We start from the raw sequence: 12,257 nt of genomic DNA, 5'->3' as shown, positions 1-12,257 counted from the left end.
GTATGGGTAACATCTTTGTGCTTGTCCTGAAAAAAGAAAACTGAAATAAAACTGAACTGTCTGTCAGATCAATGGCAATGTCAAGTCAACATTTGATTACCTAACCTCAAATTTAGTCTTTTTAAATTCTTAAATTACTTTATATACGTGTATTTTAAAAATGTTTCGAAAGCGTCTCATAAATTTGGCTCAACTTAGTGCAGTAGGTGTAACTGCATACTACGCTGGTGTTTATAGTGAGCGAAGTTATGAGAAAATCAAAGGCTGTGAAGATTCGGTTTTTACAAATGGCAAAAGTATTAATAATATGCCTGGACTACCAATATTCGGCACTGTATCAGCTGCCACACCTTACACGGAATCCGGTGGAGCCAAAGATCGTGTGAGTTTCATTTACAAAACTGATCTTATTTACGATTATCCCATACCTACTATCGCGGTTTTCGAAAGATTCAATACTTATCCATCTCTTTTAACAAATCTACTGAATCAATTTTATAATTTATATTTTAGCACTTATTAAGTAATATGATTGTTCCAGGTATCACAAATAATGAAATATGGTTTCCCCGGATTAGATAATGTACGTTCGTTTGACGACTTTGTGCTGTCGTATGACCGCCGGAACAGAGTGGCGCACTGGGTGTTCGAGCATCTCACCAGTGCTCATATAGCCAAGAACAATGACGTTGACAGGAGCAAATGTGATTTTATGCCTGATGAAAGTATACACCCATTTTTCAGGTAGGCAATTTTTAATTTATACACATTTTTAAGTAAAACGTCATGAGGAAACCTGCAAAACCTTTGAAGCAATTCAATGGTGTGTGTGAAGTTCCCAATCTGCACTGGGCCCATGTGGGAACTACAGCCAAGGCTTTAACTCCCGAGATAAGGCCTGTGCCCAGCAGTAGGATGTATATAGGCTGGGATGATGATCAATTTTTTGTTTAACAAAATAAATAAGTCAGCACTACAACCTTAGTTCCCAGTTGAAGAACTAAATTAACATTTATCAGCTCATCACTAACATAATCATTCATTAGAAACTGTCATTTGTCACAGGCGTCCCTGGACTGAAAGCTAAGCCCACAGCTTTAACTCATTAGCCTCGTTTCAGTGGCATGGCCCCAGAGGATTCAATTTCCACTGGGTTGCTTGTTGCTTATTAGATTAGATTTATTTATTACCTTTTGAAAAAAAAAACATTATAAACATATGTCAGTTAATTACAAAAAAATCACAAAAGGATCGTCAAATGTATACAAAAAATAAATCTTATTACAATAAATTGACAGTCAGAATAAAAAAAATAAAAAATAGAATTTGGAATGTCAAATTAGAATTCAATTCATTAATAATAATTAAAGCAAAACAAGAATATACTTAAATCTAAGTCAAATTTATGCAATAGGAGCAATCAATCAAACAAACAATATACATACAGTACAGTGACTGGGAGTAAATAGTACAAAAAAGGCATTATAGCATAGTATAGTATTATAGGTAGCATGGATGCGCTGCTGCCAACCTTACAATAACTACAAAGCATGTGTCATTTGAAGACAGACCAACTCACATCTCTTATAGTTTACTTGCTCACCAGTTAACATTATTATCTGCCCTTTTTGCACTATGTACTGTAAATTTAAAACTATAAAAAATCCATCCCACAAATGTAGATCCTGGTGTTACTTATATATCCATGGTGTTCATGTACTTTGTCTGATGGGACAGCCTCCTGACTATCAGCGTACTTAAACTGTAACGTAAATTTTGAAATATACTTTTCAGGTCATTGAACAGCGACTACAAGGGCTCAGGCTTCGACCGAGGCCACATGGCCGCAGCAGGCAACCACAAGTTGGCACAGAAACATGTAGAACAAACATTTTACCTCACTAACATGGCTCCTCAGGTGAGAAGATAAATCATCGGAAATTACGAAGAATTTGCTTCTTGCCATAAGGTTTCATCACTGCATCTTACCTCAACCTGTATGGCGTGGACGCACCAGCTAACAACTGCTTACCTTATCATTCACTCACTGCAGCTAACGCTTGTCTATGATGGTGTCAATATCAGCACAAGTGCAGAAACATATCTGATAATTTTGTTGAAATTGTAACAAGATATTTCCAATAGATTTTAATTATGATAATAATTAGAGTGAAGTCCAGCCATTTTAGTGTGAAGGAGTAACAAACATACACGCAAACTTTCGCATTTTTAATATTAGTAGTAGTAGGATGTGTTTAAACTGTCATTTGTCAACAGGTTGGCGAAGGCTTTAACAGACACGCATGGAACAGGCTGGAGAAACATGTTCGCAATCTCACGAAGGTCTACAGTCATGTCTACTGCTGCACGGGGCCTTTGTATCTGCCTAGGTTTGTTTTTTTAATAAGGCTTATTTCTTAACAAACAATATTTTGCATGGTTTGATTTTATTCAAGGGTTCTTGTTGTGCTTTTAAGTTTTTAATTCTCAGGACTAACTTTGTATAAAAAGGGATTGAATTTTTTATGCACAAGTGAAAATTATAGGTAAAACTGATTAAGTGAGACAAAAGATTTGGGTTTTGATCTGAAGACCCTCAAATATAAGAAGTAAAAGCTTTTTTTTATACTTATAGAATATTATACGGCCTTGGCAATGTTTTTTTGTTTATTTTTTTCGGGGCACGAGATCAGCTGCTACGATATTCGAAAATCGAAGTTCTTGTCGTTCCGTTTCTCTGACACTTATAATATTTAATACGAGAGTGCGAGGGATGGTACGATACGAACTTCGATTTTCGGAGTAGGCCCTTAGTACCACTCAGCCGCTAGTGTTAATTATGTAATCCTGTGTTGCCAGGAAGGAGGCCGATGGCAAGTCGTACGTCAAATACCAGGTGATCGGCGCGAACTCCGTGGCGGTCCCGACACACTTTTACAAGGTCGTAGTGGGCGAGGCGTCGAACGGCTCACTGGATATGGAAGCCTACGTCATGCCCAACCAGAAGATACCGGACGACACGCCTGTTGCCAATTTTATGGTAAGGCCCCTTACAAAAAAAACAACCTGATAAAATGACTTAAGTGAGTTTACAATTGTAGCGTTTTTAGGGCGTTTTCAATAAAAAGTGTACCTTTTATTTCATACAAAATTTTATAAGTCAGTTTTGTGACGCCCATGGATACTGTGTTTAAAAAAACGTCAAAAAACTGACATTTTTCTTTGGGACATTTAAACTATCCGAATCGGTTGTGCTCTTGTTTTGAGTAGAAAAAAAACTATAATTTTCCAAAAAAAAGGAAGGGTACACTTTTTTTCTAAAACACCGTATCCAGAGGCTGACAAATGGAAGCTACACTGTCCGTCTGTTTGCATGTCCGAGGACTGTGTCTCTAGAATAATAATAGATACTATATTTTGTGGCTTCTAATACTTGTCTTTATAGTGTAATACTGGAGTAAATAGTTGACACTGTAGAACAGCAGAGCTACTCCGAAACTCGAAACTCGAAGTTCGTGTCGTGCGGTCCCTCTCGCTCTCGTATTAAATAGCGCCAGAGGGACCGCACGACACGAACTTCGAGTTTCGGAGTAGCCCTGCAGTAGTTTCCTTGCTTCCCTTTTACGTTTTTAGACCGATATTTTTTTATCTGTGAAATGTGTTGCCAGTCTTTATTTATTTTTGCCTCAATCCATTATCTTACTGTAGCCACCCCCCTCCCTCCATCAAAAGAAAAGAAGTTTATTTATTTATTTAAAACAATACAATAATAGGCTTATAGTACAAAGAACCAAAACGCCTATTACAGTTTATAGTGTTGCAACAATACCAATAGGAAATACTTTTGTTTTTCGATAGTATTGATTCTGTTTTTTTATAATCAAATTATAATAAACTTTATAATCGATTTGGCCTTATTAAGGTGTCTTTAAATAATTTATATTTCAGGTCCCTCCGGAGTCGATCGAGAAGGCCGCTGGTTTGCTTTTCTTCGACAAAATACACAGAAGCAAACTAAGCAGAATCAATGGACGCAAAGTTTAATTACATAGATAATTGTTTTAGTATAGGGATTAGTGCAATTCTAGACACCCTCGTTTATACAAAAAACGTAGAAAACGTAACCATAACCCTATTTAGAATGTGTTTTGTAGCTTTCTTTGACAGAGAAGCTAAGACGAAAAGACAGTAAATAATCGTTAGTTCAAAACAAAAACTTGTTTGATTTTTATTTATAATATTTATGCGTTTATAAAAATGAGGTGTCATTTTTATGTATCAGATTATTGTTAATTTCATGTTATAATGAATCGATATTGTAAATATAATTTTTTTGTGTAAATAAATGTATATTTTATAATTTTTGTTGTTACGAGCTTTTATTTAGTTTCACCTGTCCCAGTGTATGCCGGTAATCTAATTTCGTGACATGAATGCCACTTCTATTAGTTGGAATGGCTTCAATTTTGTATGTAATTTGGATGACTAAGCCCTCTCATTCTGAGAGGAGGCCTTTGCCCTGAAGTGGGACGTACTTAGGCCGAGATGAATGATGATGAATTTGGATGACAATGTAAGTAGTCTTCCACTAGAGCTGTGATGTGCGAGGATCGATAGATGGATGGATGAAGCGTTTCTATTTGGTTAATGAAAATCACATTCCTCGCACGTCTTTGGTGGTAACGCAGCCTTATTTTAGTTAAAACTTCCCAGCGTCAAGTAAAACTCATGCGTTGTATAAAAGTTGTATATTATTAATTATAACACGACAGTACTATGTGTATAGGTATATTTCGCGGGGTTTAGTCATCCTCTTCGTCGGAAGCGCCGTTCTGCTGCGGTACATCGTCCATGCCTGCGTCTCCCATACCTAGACAAAACATGATGAGTTACAGAAGAAAGCCACTTCACTCGGTACTTTCATATAAGGTAAATGGACGAGTGCTCGTCACTGTCCCAATAGTTGGCATCTTTAATCTTATGTCATTAGCAATAGAGATGACAGCAGGGTGTCGTCTATTGGGCATTAGCGTCTCGAGCACTTGGACGTTTATCTTACTTGGCGTTAAAGAAATTGTCTAACTAATAGTAGCCTTTATGTGGGTCAAATTATTAGTAGGTATAGGATTTTTATAACACTATCTAGTTATGATTCACATTCGATGTCACCTCACCTCCATTTGGATATAATGATCTGAGCCAGAAATACAAGCAATTTTTTTCATACTTGACACTAACTTTTGACTAGCTTTAAAGCATCTTTGACATTGATGATCACTATGATCAGTCAACTATTGATTTCTTGCGTGTAAATCGAAACCATTTTTATTTATTTATTTATACAAAAACTATTTACCAGTTGGCTTCTGTAATTGTACAGTCAACCACATATGGTCTTTGTGCCTTTTATGCCATTGGATAAGCATTGTTATGGACAAATATAGTCAACAGAATCAATATCTGACACAACGAAGGTTGCATAAATATTTGATACGACTATTTTTAGGGCCGGTGGGGCGTGTCGGATATTTCTGCACGCTTCGCTGTGGTAGATATTAATGCAGGTGACAACTTAGAGTACAATCGAGAGAGTACAAGTAACGGAGTGGAAGTGGCACAGTACCGTGGTCTTCGTCCTCCTCCGCGGAGTCGCCGGCGACCTCCGCATTCTCTTGTTCCGCGCGCTCCATCTGCCGCGCCAGCTCCGCTTCGTCCGTCGCTGTCACCACTTTAGGCTGCAAAAGTGATATAAACGAATAAATGGTAAAACATTACATTATTTATTACCATACTACGGTCATTACAAACGTGCGAACTGAGTGATAAATCATTTTAAAGGTACCTCTCGCTCGCACTTACCGGCCTTATGGGACTGCCCTAGTGTTACAGTACACATAACACTAGGGCTAAAAGTTTTTATTTCCTGGTTTGGTTTTATTCATCTAACTCGAATTCCGTTTCTAATATAAAGTTAAAGATAAAGATAATTTATTTGTCAAACATGAGTTCCTATATACAATTATTAAATTGAATATAATAGATGTACAATAATTTGATGTCCTGTCCTTCATGTCTTGCCTTTCAGCATAAAATTTTTTAACTTACGAATTTAAATAATTATACAATAAAAAAAAAATAGGAAATAATTAAATTACAATCAATATTACATTAATGTTATATAAATCATTTTGTATTTAATACTAATGATAGTCAGTGGAACATTTTAAAAACAATATCTAGTCTATATTATCTAGTAGATACTCGTTAACTGAATAATATGCCTTGTCGGTTAAAAAATCTTTCAATGCTTTTTTGAAACTAGGTAATACTTCCTCCTCTGTTACAGTTTTTGGTAGCTTATTGAAAATTTTAGGAGTCACTCCTAGCACATTTTTGGAGAACATAGCTGTATGTGATGTCCAAGCAAATATTTTTCCCCGCCGTCGAACACTGTTAAATGGTCAAACTATTGAAATTGTAAAATCAACAGTATGTTTAGGAATAACGCTCGATTCTAAACTACAGTGGGGGCCTCACGTCACAGCATTCGCGGGTAGATTGAGCTCAGTGCATCTAGTGTGGCGTTTTCACAAAACATTTGTTTACTATTCGAAGACGTAAATCGAGCGTTCGATCGTCGATACGTAGCCGCCACATGTCCACGGTGCGGCGTCATCACCCGTTTCCGTTACGATACGCGTACGAAATAGTTTACATAGAAAACCTACACTCACAAAACTGTTGTGCAAACTTTCCGCTAGAGGCGCTGTCTGTGTTTCCATACAAATTGAGATCTTATCGAGAACGCGATCGAGACGTATTTTGTGAACGGGAAAATACACTAGGCACACGGCTTTTGCAGTTTGGAAAATACGGCAGCTAACCGATGTGGCGACGGCACGGTTGGTGTATTTTGCTTACTTTAATAGCATTATTTCGTACGGCCTTATTTTATGGGGATCTGCTGCAGACAGAGACAATTTTTATCTTACAAAAGAGAGCAATTAGAGCTATTTATAATTTGAAGACGCGTGAATCTTTAAGATCTTTTTTTAAGGAAACAGGTATCCTAACCCTGCCGTCCCTTTATGTTTTTGAAATAATCATATATGTTAGGAAGAACATATGTGATTTTCCCACTAACGTCGATAAGCCAAAATAAGTGGATGCCAGCAGGGAGAGGCGCAGAGAGCGTTTTCTCTATTCATTGCGTGTACTGCCAGATAGCCACTTTACGCGAGCGTCACGGCCGCGCAATGAACAGAGAATACGCTCGCCGCTACGCTATCCACTGGCGCTCAGTTCCCAGCCTTACCGCCATCTGAATGTTGAAGACTCCGCCGGCAGTCGTGATGTTCTCTTGTATTTTGTCGATGGCGTCTTGGAGCGCTTTCAGACCGTCTGTCTTCTCGGGTGTCGACGTCGTCATTACTGAAACGTTATTGAGTCAGATTATAATTAATTGTAGAGTAACATCTAACATCTGGTAGCACCGTGAACGATTGTGTTGCTCTGTGGTACTGATGTGCCAAAGGAAACTTTGTATGGGGATTGAAACTTTCCATTTCTTAAATTTAATTTTCGTATATTTCTTGTGAAAATTTCCAGAAATTTCCAAGAACTTTTCCAACTTTTTGGAAACTTTCCGCAACTTACACATCTCGTTGGTGGACGTCCTACGGTGCGCTTGCCGATCCGCGGTCTCCACTCGAGAACCTTTCGGCCCCGACGACCATCTGTTCTCCGTGCTATATGGCCTGCCCATTGCCACTTCAACAAGCTGATTCGCCTGGCTATGTCGGTGACCCTTGTTCTTCTACGTATCTCTTTATTTTTGATTCGATCCCGTAGAAAAACCCCAAGCATAGCTCTACAAGTAATTTTCTTTATTGCAAGGTAAAGGTACAAATTTCATTGTACTCCAAACAAATCCATACCATCTTGAGAACTCAATATAAAAATAAAAAGGTTCAACTGACGATGAGATGTCTCATAAGAGCTTAGTTCAGTGATTCCCAAAGTTGTCTGGGCTACGATACGACCCATCTAATACAAGTTTACACAATCTCGGACCACCCACCTCTAGGAAACTTAACCGTTACCAATATGAATAAAGGCTTGGTCGGTTGGTGTGTCGTTCTACAGGCAGGGCCTACTCAATATTCGCTCGCGACCCATAGTTTGGGAAACCCTGGCTTAGGTATTATTGACAAAGTAAGGGTCATAAGTAAAGAGTGGATTTGAAATAGCGATTAAAAGTTTAATATGGATATGACTAGTGCAATTGGTTAGATAGATAGATTTATTTATTAGATATCATGTTGTTTATTGGTCTTACAGTTATCTTCTTACTTACTTACCGCAATGCAATCTTATAGATAAGTAAATTAAATAAATGTTATTCTTGCAACAAACTAGGAGTTTTATACAGCTAAAACATAATAGATCCTATTTATTACGCACCTTTTTGTACAGTTGATATGAAAAATAAATACTTACTTGTACTAGTCTTATCCATATTAAACTTGTAATTGCTACTTCAAATCCACTCTCTAGTTATAACTATAAGTGTCAGAATAACTTACCATAAAGTGGTGGAGCTATAAGGTTAATCTTAATAGGCATTTCAACAGTTGACACTGTGAGACCTGCCTTCAGAGCTGCCTTGACCGCATCGATGCCTTCGTAGCCATAGCAAGCGCACTCAATGTCTGCACGGATCTTAACAGCTTGAGATGTCAGCTTCCGTTTGATGTTGGCAAGAAGAACTTCCTTGGTCTGCTCGTCCAGGCCACACTCGTTGAGGACTGATGGGTCTCTGGAATTTGAGTTTTAGAGATTGTGGAAGGATTGTCATCATCATCATCCCAGCCTATATACGTCCCACTGCTAAGCACAGGCCTCCTCTCAGAAGGAGAGGGCTTGGGGTGAAGTTCCCACGCGGGCCGATTGTGGATTGGGAACTTCACACACACCATTGAATTGCTTCTCAGGTTTGTGCAGATTTCCTCACAATGTTATCCTTCACCATAAAGCTTGTGGTAAATGTCATTTCGCACATGAACTTTGAAAAACTCAAAGGTTGAAACTTGAGAGTTCATAGGCACTAGGCCACCATGGCTTTTTTTAGGTTTAGTTTATACACAGTGCACAAATTATCAGGGCTTGCGTTATTAAGTTCTGCATTATTAGGTTGTATAATCCAGGCCCTTCTTTTCGGGACATACAATAATAATATATATATTTCATTTCAACAATGTTTCAACTCCAAAGGATTGGTTGGATTTTTAAGACAATTACTCATTGATTGTATGTTGTGCATTATAAGTTGTAAACAAACTAAACAAACAAATTGTTATGATTTTTTATTCAATATGCAAAGTTTGATTTTAGGTTAAATGATTGCAAGTTTAATCCCATATTCAGTTGTTCAATTGACTTGAAATTAGTTATACACATACATGCCTATTGGATGACATTGTTACAATAAGTCTTAGGTTTTTGTTACTAACAAAATGGTCTAGTGCCTCTAGTGGGTTGAAATAATAATAGTAGCCTTTATTCAGTTTTTTTACTACATCACTTAAAAATAATTAAAACCCCAGAATCTGTTTGGCCATTGGCAAAGGCCTCTCATAACTGTCTGTCCTCACCAAAGGCGTCGCCAACCGATGGGGCAATACGGTATTTGACAACTCCTGATTTTGCCATATCTTAATTTTATTATGAAAATATAGATATACAGATAGTGTTTAGCGAAGAGAAAATTTAAATCGGTTGAAAATTGGATTTATAGTGATTTTTTGAAAAATCTTTATACCTGTCTCTTTCTCAAACGCTTTTCTCTATGCAGCCAGTATGGCGGTACTGGCGTGTGACGTCACATGCCACTATGTCTTTCTCTGTCTAATCTTGAATTTCAAACCTGTATAACTTTGTTATTTGTAAAGGTAGCTTAAAAATTGTTTTTCTATTCGATAACAGGAATTGTGTAGTTTTAATTTATAAAACATATACAAAATAGTCAAATACCGTATTTGATATGGAGAATGAGAAAAGTATAAATTGTAGGTATTTATTGGAATTGGTGAATTAATTTGAGTTTCGGTTTCGACATACTGGAATGATCAATAAAGCGCGTCCAAGACAACTTTGGCAACTTTTTTAGAATCTCTATATATATCTCTAGCTGCCCTTCCCTGCTCCCCCCTGGCGACGCCCTTAGTCCTCACAGTGCCTTGAAGTAAATGAGACATTTTTATTGCTGGTGCAGTCAACAAAACAGTTTGCACATTTCATTTTTCAACAAAAACTTTTTTAAAAAGACTTACACAGCTGCCTGCTTGAAGAAATCATAGGCAGACGCTTTCTTCTTGTATTTCTCTTCAAACAGCCATGCTGTCCGTTTGTAGAGCTCCTCCAGCTGCTCGGAGCTCTCGTAGTGCAGCAACTCGGCCACATGCCTCAGGATCGAGTTGACGGCCTTTGCTTTAGCATACCTCTCTGTGCACTTGTCTATGTCCTCGGCTGACACACGGCGCTTGGACAAGTCTATGTAACCTGAATTAAAGTTTAATTATTATACAACCACTTCACAGTCTGATGATAGTATGGTATCCAAAACCAAAATGCTTCAACCCATACCTGGATACTTTAGTGTCATAAAGCTTAAACTTGATTTTGTGCACAAATCTTATATTGCATATTAATATATAAATAGTATTTGAATTCCCATTAGTGTGGTGTCGGGTTAGAATTACACCTCTCCATTTCTTCCGTGGATGTTGTAAGAGGCGACTAAGGATATAGGTGAAGGTATACTGTAAGTGACAGGCAAGCAACCTGTCACTATTGTACCTTTTTTTTAGGTCAAACTTTATACCTAAAATTGCTAAAAGGGCTCCGAAGCGGTAACATTTTGTGTACCCTGCCACCCCATTTGGGAATACAGGCGTGATGTTTGTGTGTTGTGTGTGTGTAGTATTTGAATGAGTAAACATTCATTTGCATCACAGTATTTTTTCTTCATTGAAAACCTAGTAGTTAGGAAATTGTGGACGCGCGGTGTGGTGCATCCGTCGATAAAAAACCTGGACGGTTTGTGGCATATTGGTCACGCATTTCGGACTGTCAAGTGGATAAATATTATTTATAAGCATTATTATAGCCGTGCTAGCCTAGAATATCTGAGGTAGCCTAATGGTTTAACCTATAGCCTCTCAATTGAGATTGGCTGTATAACACTATTTCAAAATATATTTATGATAATTTGATGATGGTAGAAATAGATTTTTATAGGTTTATTCACAATGCCAGTGACATGTTATTCTAAGGAGTTACTAAAAATCAATTAGAAAACTGTAGATTTGGTAGTTGTTTATAATCACAGAGTTTAAATACATACTCGAAGCTTCAGTTGAATGGGAATAATATGGCCAGGCCTAATATAAGGCCATATTAATTTCCTTGTATAAAATAAAAATGTTAGCATTACTTACCCTTTTCTTTATCCACTCTTATAACCACAACGGGCTCAGTTTTCCCGACTCTGATCAATTTGTTGATAGACCTGATACGCCGTCTCGACAACTCGGAGAGCAATATCATGCCCTCAATGTTGTTATATTCCAGTAAATGGACGTAGGCTCCCATCTCTGCGATGGACCGCACGTTCACCATCACCACATCCTCAACTTCAGGATATTTCTCCTGGTAAAATCTACAGGACAACGGCATCTGAAATGGTACAACAGTACCACGATTATAACCTATACAAGTTACCGTTGAAGAAACTTTATATGTTTAAAACTGGGTTTGCGATCTTTTTTACCTTGGTTCTGTTATTAGATATATGTTTCTAGCTATTTTTGATAATTTAAATGGAAATGATGAAATTGAAAACGTTCACGTTGACACCCAGGACACAACTTCAACGATTCGTTTTACGCAGAACTAATATGATGTGGTCGTGAAATTACATAGTTTTGTTTGATGGCTGGACGGAGCGAGAAGCGACACACTTACAGAAAAGTAGAATCTTTGAGTAGAATGGAACGTTACACAGTGTTGCAAGTGAAAACAAATAACGATGGTTAATTTAGGCATCATATTCGTTAATCTACTTAATAATGTGCGTGATCTAAGTGTGCGTGTGTATTTTTTTACTTATTCACGCTATAAAACGGCTGGACAGATTGGGTCGAAATTTGGTATGTAGATACCTAGTTGAATGGCTAGAATTACACCTAGATCACTCA

At 37.5% G+C, this 12,257-nt stretch overlaps 2 protein-coding genes across 2 annotated transcripts; one reads left to right on the top strand and one right to left on the bottom strand.

Moving 5' to 3' along the window:
* Positions 1 to 138: 138 nt before the first annotated feature.
* EndoG (endonuclease G, mitochondrial) lies at positions 139 to 4,330 on the top strand. Its single transcript, XM_074106737.1, has 6 exons — positions 139 to 382; positions 542 to 744; positions 1,795 to 1,918; positions 2,278 to 2,390; positions 2,860 to 3,040; positions 3,949 to 4,330. Exons 1-6 carry the CDS (start codon positions 161 to 163, stop codon positions 4,042 to 4,044), a joined length of 939 nt encoding a protein of 312 aa, XP_073962838.1. The 5' UTR covers positions 139 to 160; the 3' UTR covers positions 4,045 to 4,330.
* A 403-nt stretch (positions 4,331 to 4,733) lies between these two features.
* Positions 4,734 to 11,923, bottom strand: eIF2alpha (eukaryotic translation initiation factor 2 subunit alpha). The gene is made up of 7 exons (XM_074106327.1): positions 11,831 to 11,923; positions 11,499 to 11,736; positions 10,332 to 10,560; positions 8,586 to 8,818; positions 7,316 to 7,431; positions 5,624 to 5,735; positions 4,734 to 4,870 (listed from the first exon to the last, which is right to left on the bottom strand). Exons 2-7 carry the CDS (start codon positions 11,734 to 11,736, stop codon positions 4,803 to 4,805), a joined length of 996 nt encoding a protein of 331 aa, XP_073962428.1. The 5' UTR covers positions 11,831 to 11,923; the 3' UTR covers positions 4,734 to 4,802.
* Positions 11,924 to 12,257: the final 334 nt, after the last annotated feature.

The sequence above is a fragment of the Choristoneura fumiferana genome, chromosome 24 (assembly GCF_025370935.1).
Source record: "Choristoneura fumiferana chromosome 24, NRCan_CFum_1, whole genome shotgun sequence".
In the NCBI taxonomy this organism is placed as follows: domain Eukaryota; kingdom Metazoa; phylum Arthropoda; class Insecta; order Lepidoptera; family Tortricidae; genus Choristoneura; species Choristoneura fumiferana.
The sequence above is the reverse complement of the archived record's forward strand: the minus strand, read 5'-3'. Positions and strand labels throughout refer to the sequence as shown.

What these genes read in the sequence shown, in the direction of transcription:
- EndoG (XM_074106737.1), top strand. Translation starts at nt 161, where the DNA reads ATGTTTCGAAAGCGTCTCATAAATTTGGCTCAACTTAGTGCAGTAGGT. An exon ending in AGTATACACCCATTTTTCAG is followed by an intron (nt 745 to 1,794) that starts GTAGGCAATTTT and finishes TATACTTTTCAG; the next exon opens with GTCATTGAACAGCGACTACA. An exon ending in CGCCTGTTGCCAATTTTATG is followed by an intron (nt 3,041 to 3,948) that starts GTAAGGCCCCTT and finishes TTTATATTTCAG; the next exon opens with GTCCCTCCGGAGTCGATCGA.
- eIF2alpha (XM_074106327.1), bottom strand. Translation starts at nt 11,736, where the DNA reads ATGCCGTTGTCCTGTAGATTTTACCAGGAGAAATATCCTGAAGTTGAG. An exon ending in TATAGCTCCACCACTTTATG is followed by an intron (nt 7,432 to 8,585) that starts GTAAGTTATTCT and finishes ATAACGTTTCAG; the next exon opens with TAATGACGACGTCGACACCC. An exon ending in GGAGGAGGACGAAGACCACG is followed by an intron (nt 4,871 to 5,623) that starts GTACTGTGCCAC and finishes TGTTTTGTCTAG; the next exon opens with GTATGGGAGACGCAGGCATG.